The following is a 25,007-nucleotide window of genomic DNA, read 5'->3' as shown; positions in this document are numbered from 1 at the left end:
GGTTTCGAGTAATACAAAGCAGGGGAGTCCTCTTGAAGAGTGATGAGGGAATAAGAATGAAAAGTGGGCAGAGTTGTAGAGATCTTTAAGTACTGTGTGAAGAATAAAGCTTTGCTACTGAACAGTTGTTTTCAAACACAAGTGCTGATCAGAATCACCTGGGGAGCTTATAAACCACCTGATGTCCAGGCCCTACCCCAAGAGAGTCTTATTTAATTGGGGTGGGGCCCAGGCGTGTTCAGATAATTCCAGTAGAAGCCAGGGTTGAACGTCCCTGCGGTGGGGCGAGCTACCCCATGGGCCCAGGCAGCCTTGCTCGCTCCCGCCTGCTCCCCAGAGCCTGGCTGTCTCAGCGCTGTAGTCCCTCGGCGCTCATCATTTCTGAGGCCCTGTACTAGGTATGGGGAGTACAGATTTACCAGACAAAATCCCTACCCTTATGGGCCTCTCTCTTTATGGACAGAGAGGGAAGATAGACAAGAAAACAAGTAATCACCGGTTGGAAAGTTGGAAGCAACCTAAATGCCCAGCCACAGAGGCCTAAACAAACTATGATATGTCATTACTAGGAAATACCTGGGGAAAAGAACGAGAAAGAACTATAGTGCTAAATGTAGAAACTCTCCAAACTGTATTATTGAGTGGGAAAGGTAAGCTTCAGAACGATTTGCCATTTATATTTAAAATGTTTTTGAAAGCACCATACTGCATTCTGTGTCGATAAATACATATGGAACAGTGAAGAAAAAGGTCTAGAAGTACACTTTTATCTGTCATGATTAATTTTTTCAATGAGAATATATTCATTATATTTTCATAAAAGTAAAAATGAATAATAATTTAAAAATTACTTCAGACACATTTGGGGGGGGTCTTCTGGAAAATTTGCATTAACTAGATTAAGATATGTATGACATTGCCTGGTAATTGTGACTCAGCAGTTGGTGTTATCAGGCATGATTTTATCTAAGGGACTCTGTATTTAACAGAGATCGGTGTCCTGAGAAAATGGGACAGAAAACAGGTATGTGCTCACAGAGGGAAGGCAAAGGGAAGAGAATTGAGCGTGGGGTTCTGAGGTGTACATAAAGAGAAAGCCCTAGAAGCCACATCGCTCTCTCGACCGCTTTTACAGTTTACCTCAAGCTGGTCTGCTAACAAACCAAGCTTGAATATCAGCTTTTCCATCTAGCCTCTGACAAAGATTCTCCATCCCAGCTGCCTACTAGAATCTTTGGGGAGTGTGCTTAAAATATCAATGATTGGAATCCAGATCAGTTCAAATTGGAGCCTGGACATTGGTAGTTTAATATGACCATGACTGTGTCCCATTGTTAGAAGACTCATGGGTATGCATACACACATTTTTACACCATCCCAGTTTGGGCATCCTGCTTGCAATTACTCCAAAACTGAGACCATTTGTAGATATTTTTGAGCTCTGGGGAAGTGAAATGAGAAAAGAAAAAATACTTGAATTTTTATATCATGTGTTTCCAATATTATAACATCATGTGTTTTTGTTTTATTTCAGGCTCGACTAACCAAAGAACAGCGCTGGGGAAGTGCATTACTTTCAAGAAACCACTCCTTAGAAGAGGAATTTGAAAGGGCAAAAGCAGCAGTGGAGGTAACTTTTTCTTGTAATTGGTTTTGTGTTTCATGTTTCTGAGAGTGAAGTTAAAGAATCAAACTTCAGGATACAAATGAAATGGATCTTACTTTACAGACACATAAACTAACCATGGCTGTGATTTTACCATAGAACCTTTGCTTTTCCACCACAGATGAGTGATAGATGTCTCTTCTTAGGCCATGTATATGGCAGATTAGCAGGGACTGGCTGGAGTTCTAGATTAGGACAAATTCTGTGTTCAATCTGGGTTGCATGATCAGCCTATCCCTCTAGATGGCCAAGGCTCACACCTGACATTTTTATCTCACTAGTATCTAGCATGATGTCTGAAACATAAAAGGTCTTGCTGCCCCTGGGATAGTATACATTTTCCTAGCGGGGTGGGGAAATTCTAGCCAATAGATGGTCCATCTTGACTTCAGCCATATTTTTACTAAGATATTGTTCAAAACATTGTTGATAAATCAAATGAATTATTTGTTTTGAAGATTGATTTCCTTATTTAGCCTTCAAATGGGAAAGAAAGTGGGAGGTAGGGAAGGAGAGAGTGAAGGGAGGGGAAAATAAAATAAAAGGCTTTGCTCTTTTTTATCCGTTTTCTTCCTGACTGGAATGACATGAGCGCATCTCAGATGCTGCCCAGGGAGTTCATCAAAGCTTTGCTGGATTGTTATTTGAGAGGGGAACTTCAGCACCAAACAAAGTACAAACTCGCTAGGACCTCCATTTCTATTACTCATAGGAAATTTTGAAAATTGAAAGTATTCTTGGAATACGGTTCATTTATGTGGCAATCTTACCATTAGAATTTGGACAAAATGATTATTTGATGGACAGTCTTTCTGTAACTATACTTGAAATGCAATAAATCAGATTTGCAACTTAATATTAAAAGTATTCTTTCTATTTGAGGAAATACTATCATTTAAAAACCTAATTAGAGAGCTCTTTTTTCTCACCCAAATGTCTTCATTTAATTTTGACTTTTTTAATTAAAAAAAAGCTCATGCACATTTGTGCTCTGCAAGGATCAAGTGCTATATTTGGTTGTGAATGACAGATTTAAATTAATTGTTCAAATACATTGAATCTACATCTCAATTTATCTTAAATGTCTATTTTCCAGACTAAAGAGCTCCTTTAAATATTTTTACACACTAAATTAGCATTAAAAAGAATAGTATTTAGAACCATAGAATCCTGGGTCAGTAAAAAGCATTAGAATTTAGAACTATATACAAGGAGAAAGTTGTAATCGCAAAAGACATAATCAATTGCAAATAAATATATTCACAAAATCTTTTAAACTTAGTGTTGCTAGAGACCTTAGAAGTCATCTAACCCAACCCCACACATATAAAAAAATTTTTTCTTTTAACGCATATTTGACAAATTTTTGCACTATTTCTATTTGAACACTTCTAATTAGGGGCAGCTCACTTCTTTTCAATAAAACCTTTTTCAGCTTTGGACAGTCCTAACCATTACAAACCTCTTCTTATATTGTGCGAACATCTGCCTACTAGCAGCTTCCAGTTTTGCTTGCTCTTGGCTCTATCCAATTTAGGACAAATCAGGATTAGTTTAATCTCTTCTTGACCTCACATATATATTTTTGATGTAATATTATTACAAAAATTTATTACAAAAATAAAAAAAATAAAAAAATTAAAAAAAAGTTTAATCTCTTCTCCACATGACCCCACCCTACCCACTGTGGAAAATTGAATCATGTACCCCAGAAAAATATGTTCTTTATCTTAATCCATTCCTGTGTGTATGAACTCTTATAAATAGGACCTTTTGAAAATGTTATTTTTTAGTTAAACTAGTTTGGGCTTTAATCTGGACTATTGGAACCCTTTATAAGCTGAAGAAAATTCAGAGAAAGAGGAAGCCAAAGGAAGAGCAAGAAGCTGGAAGTAAACAGAGTCCAGAAGAGAAAAAATAAGATGCTGCCATGTGCATTGCCATGTGATGGAAAAACCAAGGAACCCCAAGATGGCCAGCCCGAAGACACCTGAAGGAATTAAGCCTTCTAGCCTCTGAAATCATGAGCCAATAAACTCTCATCATTTAAGCATACCCAGTTTGTGGTATTTGTAATCCCAGCCAGAAACTAATACACCAACCAATCCTCATCTTCTCCTGGCTTCTACTTGTCTCTCCTGGAAATTGAGAGACGTCAATTTTCATTCCTCCTTTGACAGCATACATCTCATTAAGCTACCGTTTCCACATCTCTGTGGTCCTTTCCAGCTACAAAATCTTAGGAGACTGTAAGTTCCTTCAAGCAGCCATTCATTCAACAGATGTTACTGGCTACCTCCATGTTTGGCTGCTGAACAAGGAACTTGATTAAGAAATGGGCCATCCCTTAATTAGCTCACAGTCTATATAGTGTGGACCAAAGTTAAGCAAGTCACTTGGCCCCTCTACTTTAGTTTATCTGTAAAGTGAAGGGCTTAGACTTCTAGTATTTTAAAACCCTATCAATTTATGGTTTCAAATAAAAAGAATGGTAAGTACAGAATTCTTAGCAAGTTAGAAAACTGTAAATGGATTTTCTTGGCTAGAAGCCTGGAACTGAGAAGCTCCATTGAGGAGGGAGAGGAGATGATGCTGATGAGAAAGTATAAAGAGACAGGGAGAAAAAGGTGTGTGCAGGGGTAAAGTATTTATTCTAAGCTGATAGTAGATAATGCCTACAAAACTGCACACACAAAAAAAAGATGTGGAGTACTTAATTGTGGAAATTATTCCTACCCAAGGTATTATCTAAATTCATAGTAGAAGACATAAGGTGCATCATAGAGTCTTTAAAATGTACATACCCCTTGGCCCAGATATTTAGTAAAGTTTTTCCTAGAAAAATTAGCATGAAAGTTTGTGATATTTTATCTGTAGAATTTTTCAGAATAGTGAAAATTCGGAAAAAACCTGTGTCCCATAATAGAGAATTAACTAAATTATATTATATTCTTATAGTAAAATATTATACAAACACTAAAAACTACTGCAGAAAAATATTCAAGGTCATGTAAAAGTATTTAGTGTTTACTGGAGCAATAGTTTATGTACTGACAGTTCTACAATATTTTGCAAAATGGTAGCATAATAGCTAACTTGTTAAAGTACATACTATGTACCAGGCATTAAATCAGGAACATTACAAGGATTACTCATTTAATTGTTACAGCAATCCTATGTAGAAGCTACTGCTATGATCCCCATTTTACAGATGAGAAAGCTGAGGCTTAAAGAGATTGCAGATAGTTATGTGGCATTTCATAAACAACTAAGATAGTTTGAAAAGTGTTATCCACATTTAGCAAGTGCAAAGCCATGATTGTCACCCAGACTCCAGAGCCTGTTTTCTTAAGAGCATGGAAAAGGATCAAAGAGTCTGTGCCCAAATGTTAATAGTAGTTTTTCCTGGGTGGTTGGATTTGGTGTGAATTTTTTCTTCTTCCATTAGCTTACCTGTATTTTCCAAGTGTTCAAAAGGTTCTAAGTTATAGACACTCTAATGGTATATAAGATTTTTAAGAGAGCTAACTTTTTCGTTCTTCCTTTCAAGATAAATACTGGTGCTGCAGATTGCCTCCATCAGACATAGTTCAAAGAAAATCATGCCTGGAGCATGAGTAACAGTGGGCATGTTTTGTATTTTACATAGTACAAAATGGTTTTTATTTATACCAATACCTGACAACAGACAGTTCAAATATTTTTTTAATTGAAATGTTCTAAAACACAATATCTTTTATTAGAAAAAAAAAGACAACCAAAAACACATTCACATTTATCGTGTGTAGTAAATGACCTGGGAAGCTGTTCTCGTGTAAAGGCTGGCATTGCTCAAGCTCAAGTTCAACTGTTAGGTCTAGCGAGGGATTAAGTGGGTAAGGACACCATATCTTATATTTTACTGAAAATTCACTGCAAAGTCACCTCTGCCCAAATTATTGTAGCTTTAGGAGCCAGATATTCCTATTCTGGGTTAAAAAAAATAACACTCATATTCTCTGAGCAGAATATGAGAGGAGCCTCTGCTCTGCTTCTTCTGGGTTTTCTTCATAGCCTGAAGCCTAAACGTACCGTCAGCCACAACATGCTCCTAGGAAAGATGCACAGGGACACACCGAAGTGAGAATCAGGGAAGGAGCCCTAGGAACTCGGTCAGGCCTAAAGCTGTCTCCCAGGAATGGAAACCTCTAGAGAGAACTGGGCTGTGTCTGCCAAGGAGAGAGAAGGTCACATGGGAAGTCGGCACACCTGCAGACACAAACCAAAAGAGAGCCCATCAGCATCCGGTACTGTGTTTAGCTAATTAGTCTTTCTAAGTGGCTCAACCTTCAGGATAAACTGGGTTTAGCAAAAAATTCATCAGACATGTTCAAGCTCTTTCCATGGGCCAGGCCTTGTGCTAGGTGCTGAAGACAGAAAATCAAATACGACACAGTCTCTACTCTTAAGGAGCTTGAATAATCTTGGGTTATAGGCAACACAGGAGTTGGCTTGAATATTGCTTATCTCATGGTATAGTTATGGGTTTACTTAACTGGCTCCCATGCGAGACTGTAACCTCTTATGGTCGAGTCTTAACTACTCTCAAGTTGAAACACCATGTTGATGTTTTGCCATCACATCAGCCCTACTGTCTCGGCTCCAGCAGCTCCTGTGAGATAAAGTACCCTAAGTAGCTCTCACCCCAGTGTCCAGAGGCCCCTGTCCAGTATAGAGGGGACATCGAATTCAAGCAAACACCCACCCATTGCAGGCTTGACTGCTCAACTGCTAATGCCACACCCTAGACCCCAGTCAGGGCTGCAGCCCATTCCCTTGGTTCTCTCCCTTGCACTGTGGTCGCCCTGCATCAGACTGTGTGCCGGGGACCCCGCATGGCGTGCTGTGTACTTCTCTGGGAACTGAGCAACCGGTAGACCTAATCTCTCCTCTCCTTGTCTCCATTCCTGACCTGACCATACCTGAATAATTTATGTCTTTATCATTCTAAGACAGGGCAGGACCATGTCTCATCCTTCTTTATGTCCTCAGCACCTATCAGTGAGTCTGGTGCAAACTAGGGCCATATAAAGGTTTACTGGATAAATAAGTGATCAAATGAACCACTGATTCCCCTGCAGCACCTCTATTTTATCTAAATGTCTCTTGTCTAACAGGTGCTTAATAAATATCACGGATTGACTGACTGACTGAACATGAAGTTTCTCCCCTGGCATCAAAGGCCAGTTTTGCCAAACTCCATAATGCTTGTTTTTCATGTTTTAATTCAATGTCTGAACAACTCTACTTTTACCCTGAAGGAGGCATTCTTGATAGCAAATTTTTAAAAGGAATAATTAAACACATAAATGAGGAAAAAGGAGGGTGCATGGACAAAGGAAACTACAGTAATCAGAAGCAAGAAAAAGAACAAGAAGTATAACTTTATAAATCCTCTTGGCTAATAAATTGAGCCTATGAAGTTCTAATAGACTCTTTTTTTTAAAAGATTTATTTATTTATTTATTTCTCTCCCCTCCCCCCTCCTTGTCTGTTCTCTGTGTCTATTTGCTGCGTGTTTTTCTTTGTCCACTTCTGTTGTTGTCAGCAGCACGGGAATCTGTATTTCTTTCTGTCGCATCATCTTGTTGTGTCAGCTCTGTGTGTGTGTGGCACCATTCTTGGACAGGCTGCACTTTCTTTTGTGCTGGGCAGCTCTCCTTATGGGGCGCACTCCTTGCGCGTGAGGCTCCCCTACGTGGGGGACACCCCTGAGTGGCATGGCACTCCTTACTCGCATCAGCACTACGCATGGGCCAGCTCCATACTACGCATGGGCCAGCTCCACACGGGTCAAGGAGGCCCCGGGGTTTGAACCTCGGACCTCCCATGTGGTAGACGGATGCCCTAACCACTGGGCCAAGTCCGCTTCCCCTAACAGGCTCTTTAAGCACAGAGATTATCTCTTCCTCCTATTCTCTTCCCTTTAAGTTTCACTTGGGATTTTGCTTGTGGTAGTATAAAATGTCCACAAATTCATAAAAACATGGAGCTTAATCTTCCTCCTCTTGACTGTGGACTGGACACAGTGCTTACTTTTAACTAATAGAACGAAATAGTATGACTTTGAAGACTAGGTCATAGAAGGTACAGTGAGCGCTGCCTGGTTTGCCTGCTTTTTCACTCTTGTTCTCTTGTTGTTTTAGTTGCTGAGTGCTAGGTACTTTGCTGACAGCAGTAGACAACTATTGCAATTCTCACCTCCTTCCATCCCCAAGCTTGGCCTGCTCCACACCTTTCTTTCCTATTTCCATCCTCAACACCTTTGCTGCAAAATAGAAAGACTCCCCTTGGAGTACAAACACAATATATTCGTTCCTCATAGAATGTAGTTTTTCAAACAACAGCCCATTTTTACTGGTCATCAGCTTGTCCTCGTTGATCTCCAAGGGAGGATGAGCATAGATCCTTTTGGGACCATCCATGTTCTTTGGGAGCGCATTCATCCTTCACCAAGGGTGAGGTGGGGCACTTGCCTTTTCTTCTTCACAATGACTAGACATCATTGAAAGTTGCCTTCTGGCTTTCCATTTCTGTGCCCTCTTCATATGGCACAGTCTTCAAGATAACATTTAGGCTTCAGGCTAACCTTCCCCCCAGCAGCACTTTTATTGTTTTGATAACATGGATAGTAGAAGAGTTCAATGCTAATTAGTATTTCCTCATTCTAGAAATATGGGTGACCTTTTTATCCCTCTTAAGTTCAGCTAAGAGATACTTTATTCAAAACAACACAACATCTAAACCCAGCTCTATTGACATAAACTTAAAAATTCTTTCCATACAGAAATTTTTTCACCTGAAGTTATACCATGTTTATACCACAGATCTGATAGATGCCCCAGAAATATTAAATGATTGAATGAAACTGGAGACCAATTCTCAAACTACCTTTATTAATACAAGATCATGTAAGAAATGCTGACTTGGGTACCCTCCTCCCAAGAAGATTATCTGCTTCCACCGTCCCCTCCCATTTCCTTTTTGCTTTCTAGGACAATGTCACCACTTTGAAACAGGGAGAAGGGATTAATGGATTAAATACTACCCAAAATAGTCTGACTTAGATGCATTCTCCAAAAAAGGGAAAGTCTTACTAAAATATATGAAAACACTCTTTGGGCAATATTGAAGGAATTTTGAGTTAACTGCTTAAGATACAGATTTCCTAAAGCTTAGCACATCATGTTAGTCAAATTATTTCCCATCTTAAATTGTAAATAGATCACATAAAGATTAAATGTGTTTTGAGTTCATTGGAAAACTGGTAAAAAGTTCCTTTGCTCTTACATTGATTTGATTTACTTACACTTAAAACAAACAAAATTTGATTTCCAAAAACAGTATGAAGCCCAGATAAGAATTATTGCAGAGTGACTTGTGTTGAACCCTCAGAGGTGATATTTAGGAAAGCATAAAGAGATAGTATAAGAAGGTTTTTAGATAAATTTATAATATGTGACTATATAAAGAGAGATTTTAGCAAGACCCTCTAATTTCCTTAAGGTTACAGTTGTGGACAGTTACCAATTCTTTCATTGTTCCCTGATATCCAGTAAATAAATACTAAGAAATTAAATCTTTGATTTAGGCCATTACGACAAAATCTTCATTACCCACAAATTTGGTCTTCTAAAACCATCATATATTTAGATTAGCTTCAGAACAAAAAGCTTGAATAAATTCCCTTTAACTATAAATCTGAGAAATCCAAGATCTGACTAGGGGCATTATCTCCCCAACACTTACTGAGCAAGTAATTAGAAAATAAAGTGAACATGAAAAATATAAACTCTCTCTGAGCCAGTCTTGAGCAGTTATAGACTGTTCTGTGTATCTTTCTATCCATGGGCAGGACCAGGATAACAATTTTTACCCCCTCCTCTTTGAAGGGATGCTCTGAAGACCAATGAGGCAGTGCATGTATATTAGTGAGCCAAAGGGATGCTGACGCGAAATACCAGAAATCTGTTGGCTTTTTTTAAAAAAAGAAAACAGACTTTATTGCTCAGAAATTAAAAACATAAGTATTAAACTGTGATAAGGTTATCAAATCCAATTAATTTTCTCCATTTGCTTCTATTCATCTGTCTTCTTGGCCAATTCATTTTTCCTTCCCAAGATTGCTGCATGCCACCCTTGAAGCTAAGAAAAATTTCTGAATACCACGGCTATGGACCTGAACATTGATCTGCAGCTACCTATATGTTGTAACTTTAGGTACCTCTTATAGTTGTGTTTTTTTTCCGCCATCTTTTTTTTGGAAAACATTTAGCATTATGATCTTCATACTTCCTTAAAACTCAGGCTTTGTTGCACCGCGTCAGGGTGTCCCTGGGCCGCCCGGCCTCACGGCTGACAGGCCCACGTGCACCTTCCTCTCTCGGCTGCCCCAAACAAAAGCCTGTTGGCTTTTATAAAGGGTATTTGTTTAGAGTAGAAGCTTACAATTACCAGACCATAAAGCTTAAATTACTTCCCTCACCGATGTCTGTTGCCACGTGTTGGAGCAAAATGACTGCCGACATCTGCAAGGGTTCAGCCTTCCTCTTCCTCTTCCTCTTAAGGCTCCATGGTCCCAGCTTCTTCCAGTCAGCTATAGGCTAGGGTAAGTCTTGTCTCTCTCCCAGGGCTCATTCCTCTCTGGACTCGGCTGCTCTGTTCTCTCCACAAGGTCAGAGTAGACTATCAGGCTCTCTTTTTTCCTGGGGCCTCTGCCATGTCTGTGGAGTCATTTCTGTTCCTCTCTGTTCTTCTCTGTGTTTACTGCCTGGGGCTCTAGCATTGAAAAACTCCAACTCCCTTCTCTGCCAGTAGTTTTCTCTGTGAGTCCTACTGACGTGGCCCAATCAAAGCCGTAATCATTATTTAATCAAGTAAAAATGAAACCTCTGAATTTAATGCAATCTAATACACCCAGAGGAAGAGACCTGTTTACAAACATAATCCAATATTTATTTTTGAAATTCATAAGTAATACCAACCTTCTACAAGGTGTGTTAGTCAGGATTCTCTCTAAGGAAAGAAACAGAACCAAAAGGAGATATCAGTAAATAATTTGAGATTATAAAATCACACCTCAGTGGGGGTACATAAGTCTAAATTCCATAGGGCAGCCTGCCAACCAGGAATTCCAGTGAAGGTCCTCCATGAATTCCCCAGGAGAGGCTGGTTGTCTGAGTAGAGATGGGAATTCTCTCTCCAGATGCTGAAATCACTTCTTTTAAAGCCTTCTACTGATGAGATGAGACATCCCTCATTGCAGAAGACAATGTCCTCAGTTGATTGTATATGTAATTAGCCATATATGCAATCAACTTGCTAATTATTTAAGTCCACAAAATGTCCTTGCAGTACAGTTAGCTCAGTGCTTGCTTGACCAAACAACTGGGCAACATTTACTGGCCAACTTGATGCAATAACATCACAGTAGGATTGAAGTAGTTTAAACCATTTGTTGGAAGCCCTGTCCCCAGGAATAATATATGAAACTTACATGATAAAGTGAGGTGGCATAATAATGTTTGTGGAAGAATTCTCAGACTAGATATGTATCCTGGTTCCAGCTTTGCCAATAGCTGGCCACTTGGGCCTCAGCTTTCTCATCAGTAAAAGGAGGTTTGAATTTATTATGTATCATGTACTTGGTCTATAAGATTAGGTGTAACATAGATGAAGATTTTATTTTAATAATTGTGCATTTATTTTAATATCTTAGAAAAAATATGTAACTAGAACTTCAAACGGTAGTTTCACAGACATGACTTAGACAAAGCTAGAGTCAGTTGTGCTTATTTAAGTAGAAGAATTGTATCAGTACAAGATATATTACATAAATAATAATGGAAGTACAGAAATGACAAAGGTTATAAAGTTAGGATAAAATTGCTCAAGTATAGGAACACTGAGATTAGTGATTTTTGAGGCCCAGTATTAGCTAGGGTAACGCTAGCAGCTCTAATAGATTCTCCAAATTGTAATTACACAAAATACTTTCTTTCCCTTTCATGTTACAATACAAGTGGGCAAATCCATTCCATGCCGTCATTCAGAAGCCCAGGTTCCTTCCAACTTGCTTTTCTTCCATCCTCTAGGACGTTACCATCTGCATGGTCAAACCCATTTGCAAGCATGTCCTTGCTCCAGCCCAGGGAGGGGAGAGTGTGGGGGAGCCAGGCCCATCCTAAGGGCTCTGACTCAGATGTTATCTGCTCACTCTCCCAATGGTGGGAGCTTCTTCAAACACCCCCGTCTTACCCCAGACTGCAAGGGAGGCTGAAAATATGCCACAGTTGTATCACCACAGAAGAAAAGGGAGAAAGCGTGTCTGTGGTTTTTTTAAAGATTTATTTTATTTCTCCCCTCCCCCTCATTGTTTGCACTCACTGCCTACTCTGTGTCTGTTCATTGTGTGCTCATCTTCTGATTTTTAGGAGGCACCGGGAACCAAACCTGGGACCTCCCATGTGGGAGGGAGGTGCCCAATTACTTGAGCCACCTCTACTCCCTGTTTCTTGTGTCTCTCAATGTGTTTCCTCTTTGTGTCTCTTCATTGTGCCATCTTGTTGCATCAGCTTGCCACATCAGCCTGTCACATAAGCTTGCTGTCTTGTTTGTCTTCTTTAGGAGGCACCGGAACCAAATCTGGGACCTCCCATGTGGTAGGCAGGCACCCAACTGCTTGAGCCATATCCTCTTCCCAGAGAGTGTGTTTTGATCAGCACCCAGCAGCTCTACAACTAGTCCTTCCAGCTCTGATAGTCTAAGTAGAATTTGAATTCTAGTAGGCATATCGGAACCTCTCTCTCTCTGATATATTTTTTATTTATTTTTCAACTTTTAGAAGTTATTACTAAATATTTTTCTAATAATTTTATTTCTGTAGGAGGATTATGTCATTCCATTTCCCTGGAACACTCAAAATCCCATCTTTTGATTAGCCATGATGCTGCTCCATAAATCAGTCATCAGTATTCTATAAAACTTCCTGTAACGTTGGTGTTATTATTCCCAGTTAATGTATAGGGAACAAAAATGAGATCTACAGGTTATATACCTTATTTTTACTATAAAGTAAAGTCAGGGGTTAAAATAGTTCTAGTCTTTAGTTCTGTGTTCAAGTCAGTAGAACTATCTGCCCATCTTGGTTTGGAAGACTTTTTATAAGACTTTTTAAGTAAAAGCAGAGAGTAATTAAAAACTTTAGTAGAAATCAATGATATCAAAAATGAACCACATGCATATAATTGAGAATGAATTTAATTTCCTGTGTATTAAGAAAAGCTGAATTGGCCAAATCTGAGAATGAAAGGTTTACATTATTCTATCTTAGTTATCTGTCTTACGATGATCTCATTATCCTGTCTTAACTATTTTGCGTCCAAAAAGTAAAAATAAATAAATAAAATAAATAACTCCAAATCAAGAAAGAAAGTCAGAATATTACAGTTTTTAGAGATCAATTGCGTCCTACATCAGAAAGATTGGATAGTCATAGAAAAGGAATAAATGGCCAAATACCCTGTTTCTGTGTCCTTTGCATCTGTGAAATAAAAAATGAAGCAAGGTATAGGACTAGTTACTGATCTGGCTACAGAAAAGGAGTAGATACATCACAGGATCCTTGAGTCTAAATGTGAAAAAAAGATTTTATTTTCACAATATAAGTAAAACAAATCTGAATGCCTTCTGCCTAGTTAAATTCAGATGTGTTTCTGGGATGACAGCCGGGTGTTTATTGATACTATTTATGTAGCCCCAAAAGTGAATAAAGAAAGCACTTGAGAAAGCTACTTTCAAAGTAAACCTAAATCATTTATGACTCCATTTGGTCTTCTAAAGACACTCTTCCTTTTCAAAATGAACTTCTTTCTGATACTAAAGCATTTGTTCTCTACATATCATTAACAGACATTGAACTGTGAGAATCATAGTTGAGTCACCTCATGAATTAGATTTTAGTTTTGACTGTCCAAGTGGCTATGATGTAATAGTGTCTTCCAAATTGGAATTATTTCTTTCATTAGTGGAGTTTGATATTAGGGGTCCACCAAACCACCATGCTTAATAAAAATACATCCTCTTCAAAGTAATAGCTTCACATCCTTTCAGGACGTTTGGGGGTGGATGGGAACATACACACATACAACTACACACACGCACAAATACACACAGACCACTGTGCAGTTAGATAGAATTCCTGATTTCACTCACCAAGGATCCAGAAGCCTAATGGAAGTAAGGTCGCCGCATGAGTGGAAGCAGATGCAGCTTCTCATTCTAGTTTCCTCTAGCCCCAGAGTCCCTAATATGGGTGTGTAGCTGTTGGTGACTCTGACCCCACAAGGCAGGCCTTCTCCACTGGGGCCTTAAATCACCACTCAGGAAGAATTACATGGTCCAGCCTGAGCCCATGTGGCTTTCAGGCCAAACACAGGTGTCAGGATGGACAGCGCCTCATGCTGTATCCACCAGAGGAGAGGAAGAGAAAGGCAGAGATGTGGCCCAGGATCATTGACCACTCTGTACCTCCAGCTCCATGGCTGTCCAGAAGGCCTACAGGCTGCCATTCTTATAAAGAATGATCCTAGCTTTTTCAAAAATAAAAATACACGTATGGACTTTGAAACACCAGTAGAAGGAAATGCAAAGATAGAAACAGTGATTAATAAAGTATTTCTGGATGGTAATGTTGAGTGATTATTTTGGTTGTCAATTTCAGTACTTTTTAGAGTTGTCTATAATGATAATGAGTTAATTTTATAGACAGAATATACGATTTTGTTTTTTGTTTTCTTAAAAAATGACCTGTGTATTAGATTGAAGGTCAGTGGACTTTGAGTTCTAGTTCTGCCACTCACTTCCTGTGTAATCTCGGTAAAATCCCTTTCCCTCTCTGGGCCTCAGTTTCTTCATTGGTTGAGAACATAATATTGTATCTGTGGTTCCTTCACTTGGCTGTCCATTGGAATTATCTTCCAAAAATACTAATGTAATGCTCCACCCCCAAAGACTGTGATTTAATTTTTGTAGGCCATAGCCCAAGCTTCGGAATTTTTAAAAGACCCCTAGGTGATTCTACATGCAGACGAGTTTGGCAAACTCTGGATTCTTTGTTTTCTGAATCTGTTTTCTGTTGCAATGGACTGTGAGTCTGTGGTTCTTCACTTTTGCCTAGGGCCATCCCTGAGTATTGATTCTATTTTTATCAACTGCAAAGAAAGAATATTCCAACGAAGATGATCCATTTCAATGTCTTGCAATCATTTCCACCAGAATATATTTTCCTATGTGTGATCTAAATTCCTGCTGCAGCAATTTGAGCCATGATGGGAAAAGAGAAAATCTAGTTATGATTGGATTTGTTGTTGAATTCCTTACATGAACATACATAACCAAGTTCAGCCTTTTTTCACTGCTCCCTGAATTCTCTCCTTTCCCGGTCTTTACCTAGCAAGTCCCCTTTCAAGGATCTAATAGCAAGAGGAAAAGTGTAAGATTTCTTACTGCTACGTTGCCTTAAGTATGTTTCCAGTTTCTTCTACCAAAATCATTCCTAGATCTGTGTTTCACTGAAGTTTTTAAGGACAGTATATTTTCAATCCTTTAATGTTTTTTATTTCTTTCCTTGGCCTTCTTCCCAGATTATCTATATCACTCTTCAGTGTTTTTTCCCCCCTTATTTAGTATGTTCGTTGGAGTTAACAGATCTTAATAAAACTAATTGTAAGGAACATGTCACAAAAACACGTTCTGGGAAAATGCTCAAGCTTCAACTAAAACCATTCAAAATACTATGCCATTTACAAAATTATTCCTTTCCATGCTGGAAAATATGGTTTGATGCTTTTTACAATTACACCAAGATTCAGGAAAATAAATGATGTGAACATGAGCCATCTCTTCATAAAATTTATTTTTCACTTTTCTTAAACAAGTTCCTGTTTTAGCTCTTCATACACCACCAAAGCTAAATCTGTTCTTTGTATACTTATGTCTTTTCAGTTGAACTCTTCTAAGTCTTGCTTTTCCCATTCTTTTGCAAATGAAAATAGAAATGGTTACCTTCCTGGTTACAGAACTCTGACAAAGCCCTCATTAATTCTGAACTAAATAGAAGGGCTTGGTTCTGCATCACAGCTATGTCACACCTGTTTTAGCAGTAGCAGGCAAGTATGCAATAACTTTGAAAACTTGGTGGCACATGTGTAATATTGACCCATTGTTAAAAATGAAATAGATTGGCCGGCATTATGATCCAGTAAAATTGTTCCATCCATCTCATCTCTTCACAATTTTTTACGGGACCTTTGCTGTATTTTGAAAAGAACAGGAGTGCTTTATACAGTCACTGGATTATGCTGGTTGCCAAGGAACCTTTATGACATGACTTGAACCATATGGTATGCTTTTTATCTCATACACATCAGTGACATCTAAATTGTTTCTGTGATGAAATGACTAGATTTCTAAAGCCCTGTGGTCAAAGGAATTTTCTCTTGTATAAAATATGAATGCAATGTGTGCAGAACACATATCTTTTGTTTCAGTGAAATAAGCACAAAGTAGAGACCTCAGAGCACATTTTGCCATTTCGTTCTGTGGGTTTGGTGAAATAAGCAGAAACTTTCTCATAGAATTTGGGAATGTGTATGTAAGTGGGGAATAACAACATAAAGTAATTTAGGAAGTTGAATTGATCCTCAATAATTCATTCAGGCATTCATTTATTCATTAAAAATATTATATTTTTAAGTGACTATTATCTGGTAGACCCTACGTTAGGCAATATATTGAAATGATGAGCAACGTCATCTCTGCCCTCAGCTAGCTCAAAATCTGGTGGAAGATAGAGACAATTAAGAATCTTATTACAATGTAATAAGTACTATATCATAAGTAAGTTCCTGGTCCTCTGGGAGCATTTGGAGAGGGGCTTCTCCTGCCTGGCAGGGACAGAGAGGACTTCCCAAAGATGCCAACACTGGAAGAATGAGCAGGCATCCCACACACAGTTGAAAGAGGGAGTGGGAGCAGAAGGGAGAAGGCATGCATTCAAAGCAGAGGGAAGAATCATGGGAACTCGCAGAGGTGGAGGATTATGTGCTGTCTCTGAGGACCTGCAGGCGTCATTGGGTATTGTTGAAATGGAGGGTGGGAACAGAGTGGGAGGAAAGGTGGGTGAGGAGACAAAGAGGCAGACAGAGCAGGCAGAAGCCAGATCATTCGGGCTTCCTTCTGCAGATTTGTATGCAATATGCAGTGTGTGCCAAGAAATGGGTTGTATTATGTCCTGGTGTTCTCCTGCCCCACTGGTCATTCCTTCCCAGTCTTCTTTGCTGGCTCTTCTACTACCACCTATTACAGAGCCCCATGGCCCAGCCCATGACCCTTTCTCTCCTCCATCTACACATTCGTCTTAACCATCTCTTTCAGTCCAATGGTTTTTTTTGTTTGTTTTTTTAAAGATTTATTTATTTATTTATTTATTTCTCTCCCCTTCCCGCACCCCCCCTCCAGCCCCGGGCCCATGTTGTGTGTTCTCTGTATCTATTTGCTGCGTCTTTTTCTTTGTCTGCATCTGTTGTTGTCAGCAGCATGGGAATCTGTGTTTCTTTTCGTTGCATCATCTTGTGTCAGCTCTCCGTGTGGGCAGCGCCATTCTTAGGCAGGCTGCACTTTCTGTCATGCTGGGCAGCTCTCCTTATGGGGCGCACTCCTTGTGCATGGGGCTCCCCTACGCGGGGGACACCCCTGCGTGGCAGGGCACTCCTTGCGTGCATCAGCACTGTGCATGGGCCAGCTCCACACGGGTCAAGGAGGCCCAGGGTTTGAACTGCAGATCCTGCATGTGGTAGACGGAAGCCCTAATGACTGGGCCAAGTACGCTTCCCCGTACTGAATTCTTGATTTCCTGCTCCAAACCTGTTCCTGTGTTAGTTCAGTAATAGTACAACAGTCTACCAGGCCAAAATCCTGGGATACAATCTTCCTTTCCCTAAAGCCTCACAGCTAATCCAGCAGGAGGTCCTGTTGGAACAACCTCCAAACCATAGGAATCCAACCAGATCTACCTTCTCCCACACTCAAACCTTACTCCACAGCCTACCCTTGGTCTCCCAGTTTCCAGTCTTGCTCCCCTAGAGTTCAAACTCACCACGCCACTCCAAGGATTTTCCCCCTTGCAAAGCAGAAATCAGATCGTATTACTTCCTTGCTTAAAAACCTGCCCATAGTTTCCCATAACAAGAAAAATAAGATTCAAAATCCTGACTTATGGCCCATAAAACATAACCTGGCCCCTGCTATTATCTCCTCTCTCAGCACCACCCATAGGACATTCCAGCCACACTGGTCGTTCTGCCACTCACCCCTTTAGGCTCAACCCTATCTTCATCCCCTCTGCCTGGAATGCTCTTTCCCAGGTTATGGAGGACTCAGCTCAAGTGTCACCTCATTTGAGAGGTCTTCCTTGATGACCTTTTCTAAAATAAATCCTTCAGAGTAATCCTACATAGTTATTTCTTTACAGTACTACTAGCTCTCTGAAGTTATATTATTAATTTCCTTTTTTGTTTTAATTATTATATCTATCCCCTAGATTGAAATTCCACAAGGGCTGGATCTTGTCTTCTTTCCTACTATATTTCCAATCCCTAAAACAGTGCCTGACAGGGAGGCCTACTTTAAACAAATTACCACACAGATGTAAAATCTCAAATTGTGCTCCATGCAAATGAAGGACAGTACAGACATTAGGTGAGTTACATGCATTGAAAAGTAGAATTTGACATTCTGTGAATGTACCCAAGCAATCCTAGTAGTTCTCTTCAGTAGAAGGCATTAGTGCAATTGCTACATTTGGTTAAAATTTAATAGTCTAGCACTCATTTGGATATTTCTGTCCTACTTCTTTCGGGAAAACTCGACAAGTAACAGCATTTATGACTTTATGAACTAACAGTTCAGTCTGCAAAAACTTGGCTGAAAAATTTCCACTCATACTTTTAATGTAATTTTTAGCTAAAGAACACAGGCAGTATTGTCACTATTTGAAAAACATGATACTGAATTAGAGTGTATTCAAGGAAAAACAGCACAAAGGCCTAGGAACAATTAAGCCTTTACTCAAAAACCTTTAATTTAGGGAAACGGACTTTGGCCCAGTGGTTAGGGCGTCCATCTAACATATGGGAGGTCCGCGGTTACCTCCTTGACCCGTGTGGAGCTGGCTATGCGCAGTGCTGATGCGCGCAAGGAGTGCCGTGCCACGCAAGGAGTGCGCCCGTGAGGAAAGCCGCCCAGCGTGAAAAGAAAGAGCAGCCTGCCGAGGAATGGCGCCGCCCACACTTCCCGTGCCGCTGACGACAACAGAAGCGGACAAAGAAACAAGACGCAGCAAATAGACACCAAGAATAGACAACCAGGGGAGGGGGGGAAATTAAATAAATAAATAAATCTTTTTTTAAAAAAACCTTTAATTTATGTCAATTGCTTTTTTTTTAAGAAAAGAGAAACAAATTTTATTATTGTGTAAACATTAAACCAGAATGTGATGCATTACAGGCGATCTACTAAAGAGATTGCAAAGGCAGAAAGCTCACCCTTTCTATGTGGCTAAGCAGGGACAACCCATTGTGGACATAGTCTTAAATTGTTTCTCATATCTTTAGAACCGGAAGTAGGGTCACAATTTGGGGCCAGGAGTCCCCCCCACCACCAAAGTTATGCTTATCTCTTATATCGATTGCTTTTAAATCTATACCTGATTTTGTCAACAAATAAATCACCCTTCTTGGAATATTCCTGAATCTCTTTATTTAGAGTCACATCCTAATTGCCTTATCTCATGGCCAAAGAAAGAGGATAATCAGTAATATTAAATCATATCACTTGCCAGAATGAAGCACCACCTCTTCCTACCAGAAAGAATAGATTTTCCTTTCTCAAAGGAAAAAGTCTCCTCCTTCCACAAGATTATCAGATTCTAGGTGTTTGCTGATTAGTTCAGAGACAGTGGTCTCCATAACCATCAATTTGTTTAACAGCCTGTGTGGAAAACTTTTTCTCCTTGAAAGCCTGCCATTAGCTAACAAACTCCATCAGGACACAGAAAGAGAAATTTTTCAAAATATATGTAATGTGTATCCTTCTTATGTGAAAAAAATCAATAGATGCTAAAATGTTTTATTTTTCTAATCCTTTATTTTAAGACATCTTTATTTGCTGTTATCCTACTGAACTATAACGGTACTAAGCATCTGTTATTTGTCAAGCGTGCACTGTTTTTCACGTAGACTATCTCATTTATTCTTCAAAATAACCTTTAGTGTTAAATAGTCATAACCACTTGCAGATGAAGAAATTACACAAAGGTACACAGTAATAGATTAGTAAATAGCAACAATCAGGATTCAAATCCAAAATTTACACCTCCAAAGACAGTGGTTTTCTTAACTAATGTTGCCTTCTCCAGAAAGATTAAGTAAATCTTCCCAAATCTAATAGCAGAAGTAAAGCTAGAATCTAAATCTCATAATTCCCAATGAATCTCACGGTTTATGAGAACTAATGAATATCTGGCTTCAAAAAAAGGAACTGTTCACACTCCTTTGAGAAGAGCTATTGTAAAGATATCCATTACTTCTCGAAGTTGGATTCATGTGTTTATTTTGTCTTGTTTTTTAGTACTTTTGATTGCATCTTTTATTAGGAAAGTTGTCAGTTTATGGGAAAATCATGCATAAAATACAAGGTTCCCATCTACCCAACAAATTGAAACTATGCATTAGTGTTCCCCTTTTAAACACATTCAAATACATAATTCAGTGCTGTTAATTATGTTCACATTGTTGTGCTATCATCACCACCATCCATTAGCAGCACTTTTCCATCATTTCAAATAGAAACACAGTACAACTTGTTTTGAGGGTATATTGATATGTAGAGAGAGCCCCAGTACATCAGGGTTAATTGAAATTTAAGGGAAATTTATTTTTCTGAATTCTGGATTTTACAACTTCTGTAATTTTAAGCTGCTCTTAATTCCCTTCTCTCAGATTTTTATTGAAATAACTAAAAAACACCATCACAGGGGAACAAATCTTTATTAGTATCAGATAATAGGAATGAATGGCACTGAAAGGCCAGACTCTAAAGAATTTCTAAAAATATTCTTGAAAGAGGAAGTACATAATGATATTCTCACAGTTTCAAAAATAGAATACAACCAAGTGGCTTTAAAAAGCATAGAGAGTGGATGTGGCTCAAGCAGCTGAGCACCTACCTCTCACAAGGGAGATCCCAGGTTCATTTCCAGTGTCTCCTGAAAAAGCAAAACCAAACCACAAACAAAACAAACATACAAATTAACAAACAAAAAAAAACAACTCAGGGAAGCCAGTGTGGCACAGTCGTTGAGTCTGAGTGTTGAGTGCTTCCCACATACAAAGTCCCAGGTTCAGTCCCCAGCCCCTGGTAAACACATGAGATACAAATTAAACAAAATTATAAAGAAAATTTAATAATAATGTGATAGGCAAAGCTATACTAGATACTTTACCAGATAAAGTAGAATTCAAACCAAAAAGGATTAAATGAAAGAAAGTACACTTTATATTGATAAAAGGTAAAATGCACAGTGAAGAAATAATAATTGTGAATTTTTCCGCATTGACTGTATCATTAACATAGAGGAAATAGAAACAGAAGTACAGTGAAAGTTCAGCAATAGGGTAAACTAGATGCCCTTAAACTTGTACATCTATGGAAAACACCTATTAATTTTTAAATATAAATATCATCTTTTAAAATATGTGGATAAGCTCAAAAGGGAGTAAGAGAGGTCTTAGAAGCAAATATGAAGTAGGAACATAAATCCAGAGTGAAGTAAGCTCTAAAGCTGGAAACTACCTGAAATTATCTGCTAATCACATTAACCTGCATGATGGATTTTAACAGCCACATGAAAGACAGTAAACAAAATCTTGGGCCCAAACCAGATGGAAAGTTATGTTTTCAGAAACTTAGAGAAATTCTAAAATATATAGGTGTGGAATAGAGTTGGGAGGCGTCCCTTGAGAGAATTTGGAATAATGTGCTGTCTTCCTGCAAGTTCAGTTCTAATTCACACAACCTGTGTGGTTTCTAAAGTATCAAACTATCAAATCAAGAAATCAATGTAAAATGGTTTCTAATGATAGTGCCTCCAGACGTCCGCCAAACACACACACACTCACAGTCATACACACACACATGCTCTCTCAAGGAACATTCCTCAAATCAGACCTCGGGAAATTCTCGAAGATAAATTTCAAACATATGTAAGTTCAAAATCAGATATCCCAAGCTAAACGCACAAGAATGGGAGCCATGAATGTCAGCAGAAACTACAAACACCAGAATCATATTTCAAAAATTTGAGAATTATCATATAGAATATAAAAGAAGAATGTTTAATATATTTAAATAAATAAAAGACCATTTGAAACAAGAGTAAAGAATGAATAACTGGCAAAAATATCTGGGAAAATTCGGAAAGAATAGAACTTTTAGAAAAAATATATTGCAAAGTCTAAAATTTTATGTTGTTCAGGAGAAGTATATTTATTTGCTTTAGACTTTTGCTAAATATGCTTGTTAAATTTTTTAAGATAACCACAAGTAATAGAGTGTATGACTTCTAGTGTACTAAAGGAGAAAAAAAATGGAATTAAGAAAAAAAAACAGCCCTTAGTCATTCCAAAGGAGGGCAGAAAAGGAGAAAATCACTTTTAAAAGGTAGGACTAATAGAAAGTAGAAAATGACATAGAGAAATAGAGCCAGATATATCAGTTATTGTGTAAATTAACTCATCTTCACCAATTAAATGACAAAGATTAGCTGACTGGATTTAAAATAAAACAAAATTATAGACTGTTTATAAAAGACACACCTAGAACATAAACTTGCCTAAAGCAAAAAGCATAAAATGGCTGAGAGAAAAATAATGAAAAATATATACCAGACCAACTGTATCCAAAAGAAAATTGGCATAGCTGTTAATAGGTAGAAAAGGCATTAAGGCAAAAAAGGGTTTTTTACTAATAAAAAAAGGCTCAATTCACTAAGAAGATAAAAACATTCCACATTTATATTCACCTAAAAACACGTATTCAAAATTTATAAATAAAAAATAGACAAAACTATAAGGAAAAATGAATAAATCTACCACCATAATGGATATTTTAATATGCCTCCCTAAGAAGTTGATACCAAGCAGAAAGAAATCAGTAAGGTCACAGATAATTTGATCTAGTGGACAAAATAAAATGCCACCCACAACAATTGAAAAATATACATTTGTTCCAAGCGCATACAGAACAGTAACGAAATCGATGGTACCACACAGCAAGTCTCAACACATTTCAAAGGATTTGTTTCATATAAGTCATGTTGTCTGGCCTCACTGCAAAACTCCATATGTCCGGTAATTTAAAAACATTCTGGGGAAGCGGATTTGGCCCAATGGATAGGGCATCCGCCTACCACATGGGAGATCCAAGGTTCAAACCCAGGGCCTCCTTGACCTGTGTAGAGCTTACTCATACGCAGTGCTGATGCGCACAAGGAGTGCCATGCCACGCAGGGGTGTCCCCGCGTAAGGGAGCCCCACACACAAGGAGTGCGCCCCGTAAGGAGAGCCGCTCCATGCGTAAAAAACGCAGCCTGCCCAGGAATGGCACCACACACATGGAGAGCTGATGCAGCAAGATGAAGCAACAAAAACAAGGCACAGATTCCAGGTGCCACTGACAAGAATACAAGCAGACACAGGAGAACAGACAGCGAAAGGACACAGAGAGCAGACAACTGGTGTGGGGTGGGGGGGGGGTTGGCGGGGATAGGGGAGAGAAATAAATAAAAAATAAATCTTTAAGGAAAAAAATACATTCTGCAGAGTAACTCTTGGTCACAAAAGAAATTATAATGGAAATTCATAAATTCTTACATCTGAATAATACCAAAATGCTACAAAACAAAACTTATAAAATGTAGATAAAGCATCTTGTATTTCAGGATGTCCTTAATATTTACATCAGAGAGCAGGACTAAACATTGGTAAATTAAACATCAACTCAAGATATCTAAATAGAGAAAGAGCTATTAACCAAAAGACAATAGAAATAAGAAGACAACAGGGATAAGAGCAGAACTGAACCAGAAAACAAAAATAAAACAGAGAGGGACAGTAATGCTAAAAGTTTTTCTTAAAACTAATAAAATTGAGAAACTTCTGATAATATTGTTTAGGAAAAATCAGAAAAGGCAGACATAAGCAACATTAGAAATGAAAAAGGGAGGCATATCTAAAGACACAAAAGAGATTAAAAAGTAGTAAGAAATTTTCAAATTTGAAGATATTTGAGAAATGGAGTAATATTTAGTAGAATAGAATTTGCCGTTTCCAATTCAAGAATAAATATATAATCTGAATAGTCCTATGCTCATTAAATAAATTGAATTCATTAAAAGTCTTCCCACTAGACTCAGTTTTATAAATTTTCTAACAACTAGCAAAATATGTATGAAAAAATGTCCAGTCTCATTAGTAGCCACTTTGGCAAAAAATGTTTTTAAATGATAATATTCAGTGCTTTAGGAAGAATGGACTTAATATTTTTGACAAGCAATTTCCTAATATATATCAATAAAGTTTCAAAATGTTCTTGCTTTTTGACCCAGTCATTCCTTATTTATCTTAGAGAATCACCCATGTGCATAAAGACACATGTCCAAAGATATTTGATGTAAATTTTCTTAATAGCCACAAATTTAATACATAGGAGCAGCTGAAATTCAAATAAATCTATATAAGGGGATGCTATGGGGCCATTAAAATGCTGTAAGATTGTATATTTATTGATATGTAAATATGTCCACAATAAATGTTACAAAGCCACATGTGCAATAGGGTTCCATCTTGACAAAATAAAAGGATAAAACAAAAATAACTAACATTTATTGAGCACTTATTATGCTCCAGCTACTTTGCTAAATATTTTCCAAGTACTCTGAAATTTGCTTTTTACAACAGCCCTGTGAAATGAGTAAGGTATTTTATCTCTTTATAAATGAAAAAACTGGGGCTTAGAGAAGTAATAAATGGCTCTAAGACTCCGAGTTAATGAGCAATGGTTTATATATGTAAACACAGGGGGAAAGCTTGAAATAAGATATACCAAAGTGTTCTCAGTGATTCTATTTAGGTGGTACAAGTAGTAGAGCTATTTCTTTATTTTTATTTGGTGATATTTTCTAATA

The 25,007-nt window shown here is 38.2% G+C and overlaps 1 protein-coding gene across 19 annotated transcripts in view; it reads left to right on the top strand.

The window, feature by feature from the left end:
* Nucleotides 1–25,007, top strand: part of PEX5L (peroxisomal biogenesis factor 5 like) — a 231,689-nt gene that overhangs the window by 160,366 nt on the left and 46,316 nt on the right. For all 19 annotated transcript variants that reach the window (XM_058295386.1, XM_058295383.1, XM_058295380.1 and 16 more), the window contains one exon: nucleotides 1,535–1,630. In XM_058295386.1, the coding sequence (XP_058151369.1) occupies nucleotides 1,535–1,630 (96 nt within the window). The remainder of the gene's footprint in view (nucleotides 1–1,534; nucleotides 1,631–25,007) is intronic.

Source organism: Dasypus novemcinctus, chromosome 4, assembly GCF_030445035.2.
Source record: "Dasypus novemcinctus isolate mDasNov1 chromosome 4, mDasNov1.1.hap2, whole genome shotgun sequence".
Taxonomy (NCBI): domain Eukaryota; kingdom Metazoa; phylum Chordata; class Mammalia; order Cingulata; family Dasypodidae; genus Dasypus; species Dasypus novemcinctus.
This window is presented reverse-complemented; position numbering and strand designations above follow the sequence as displayed.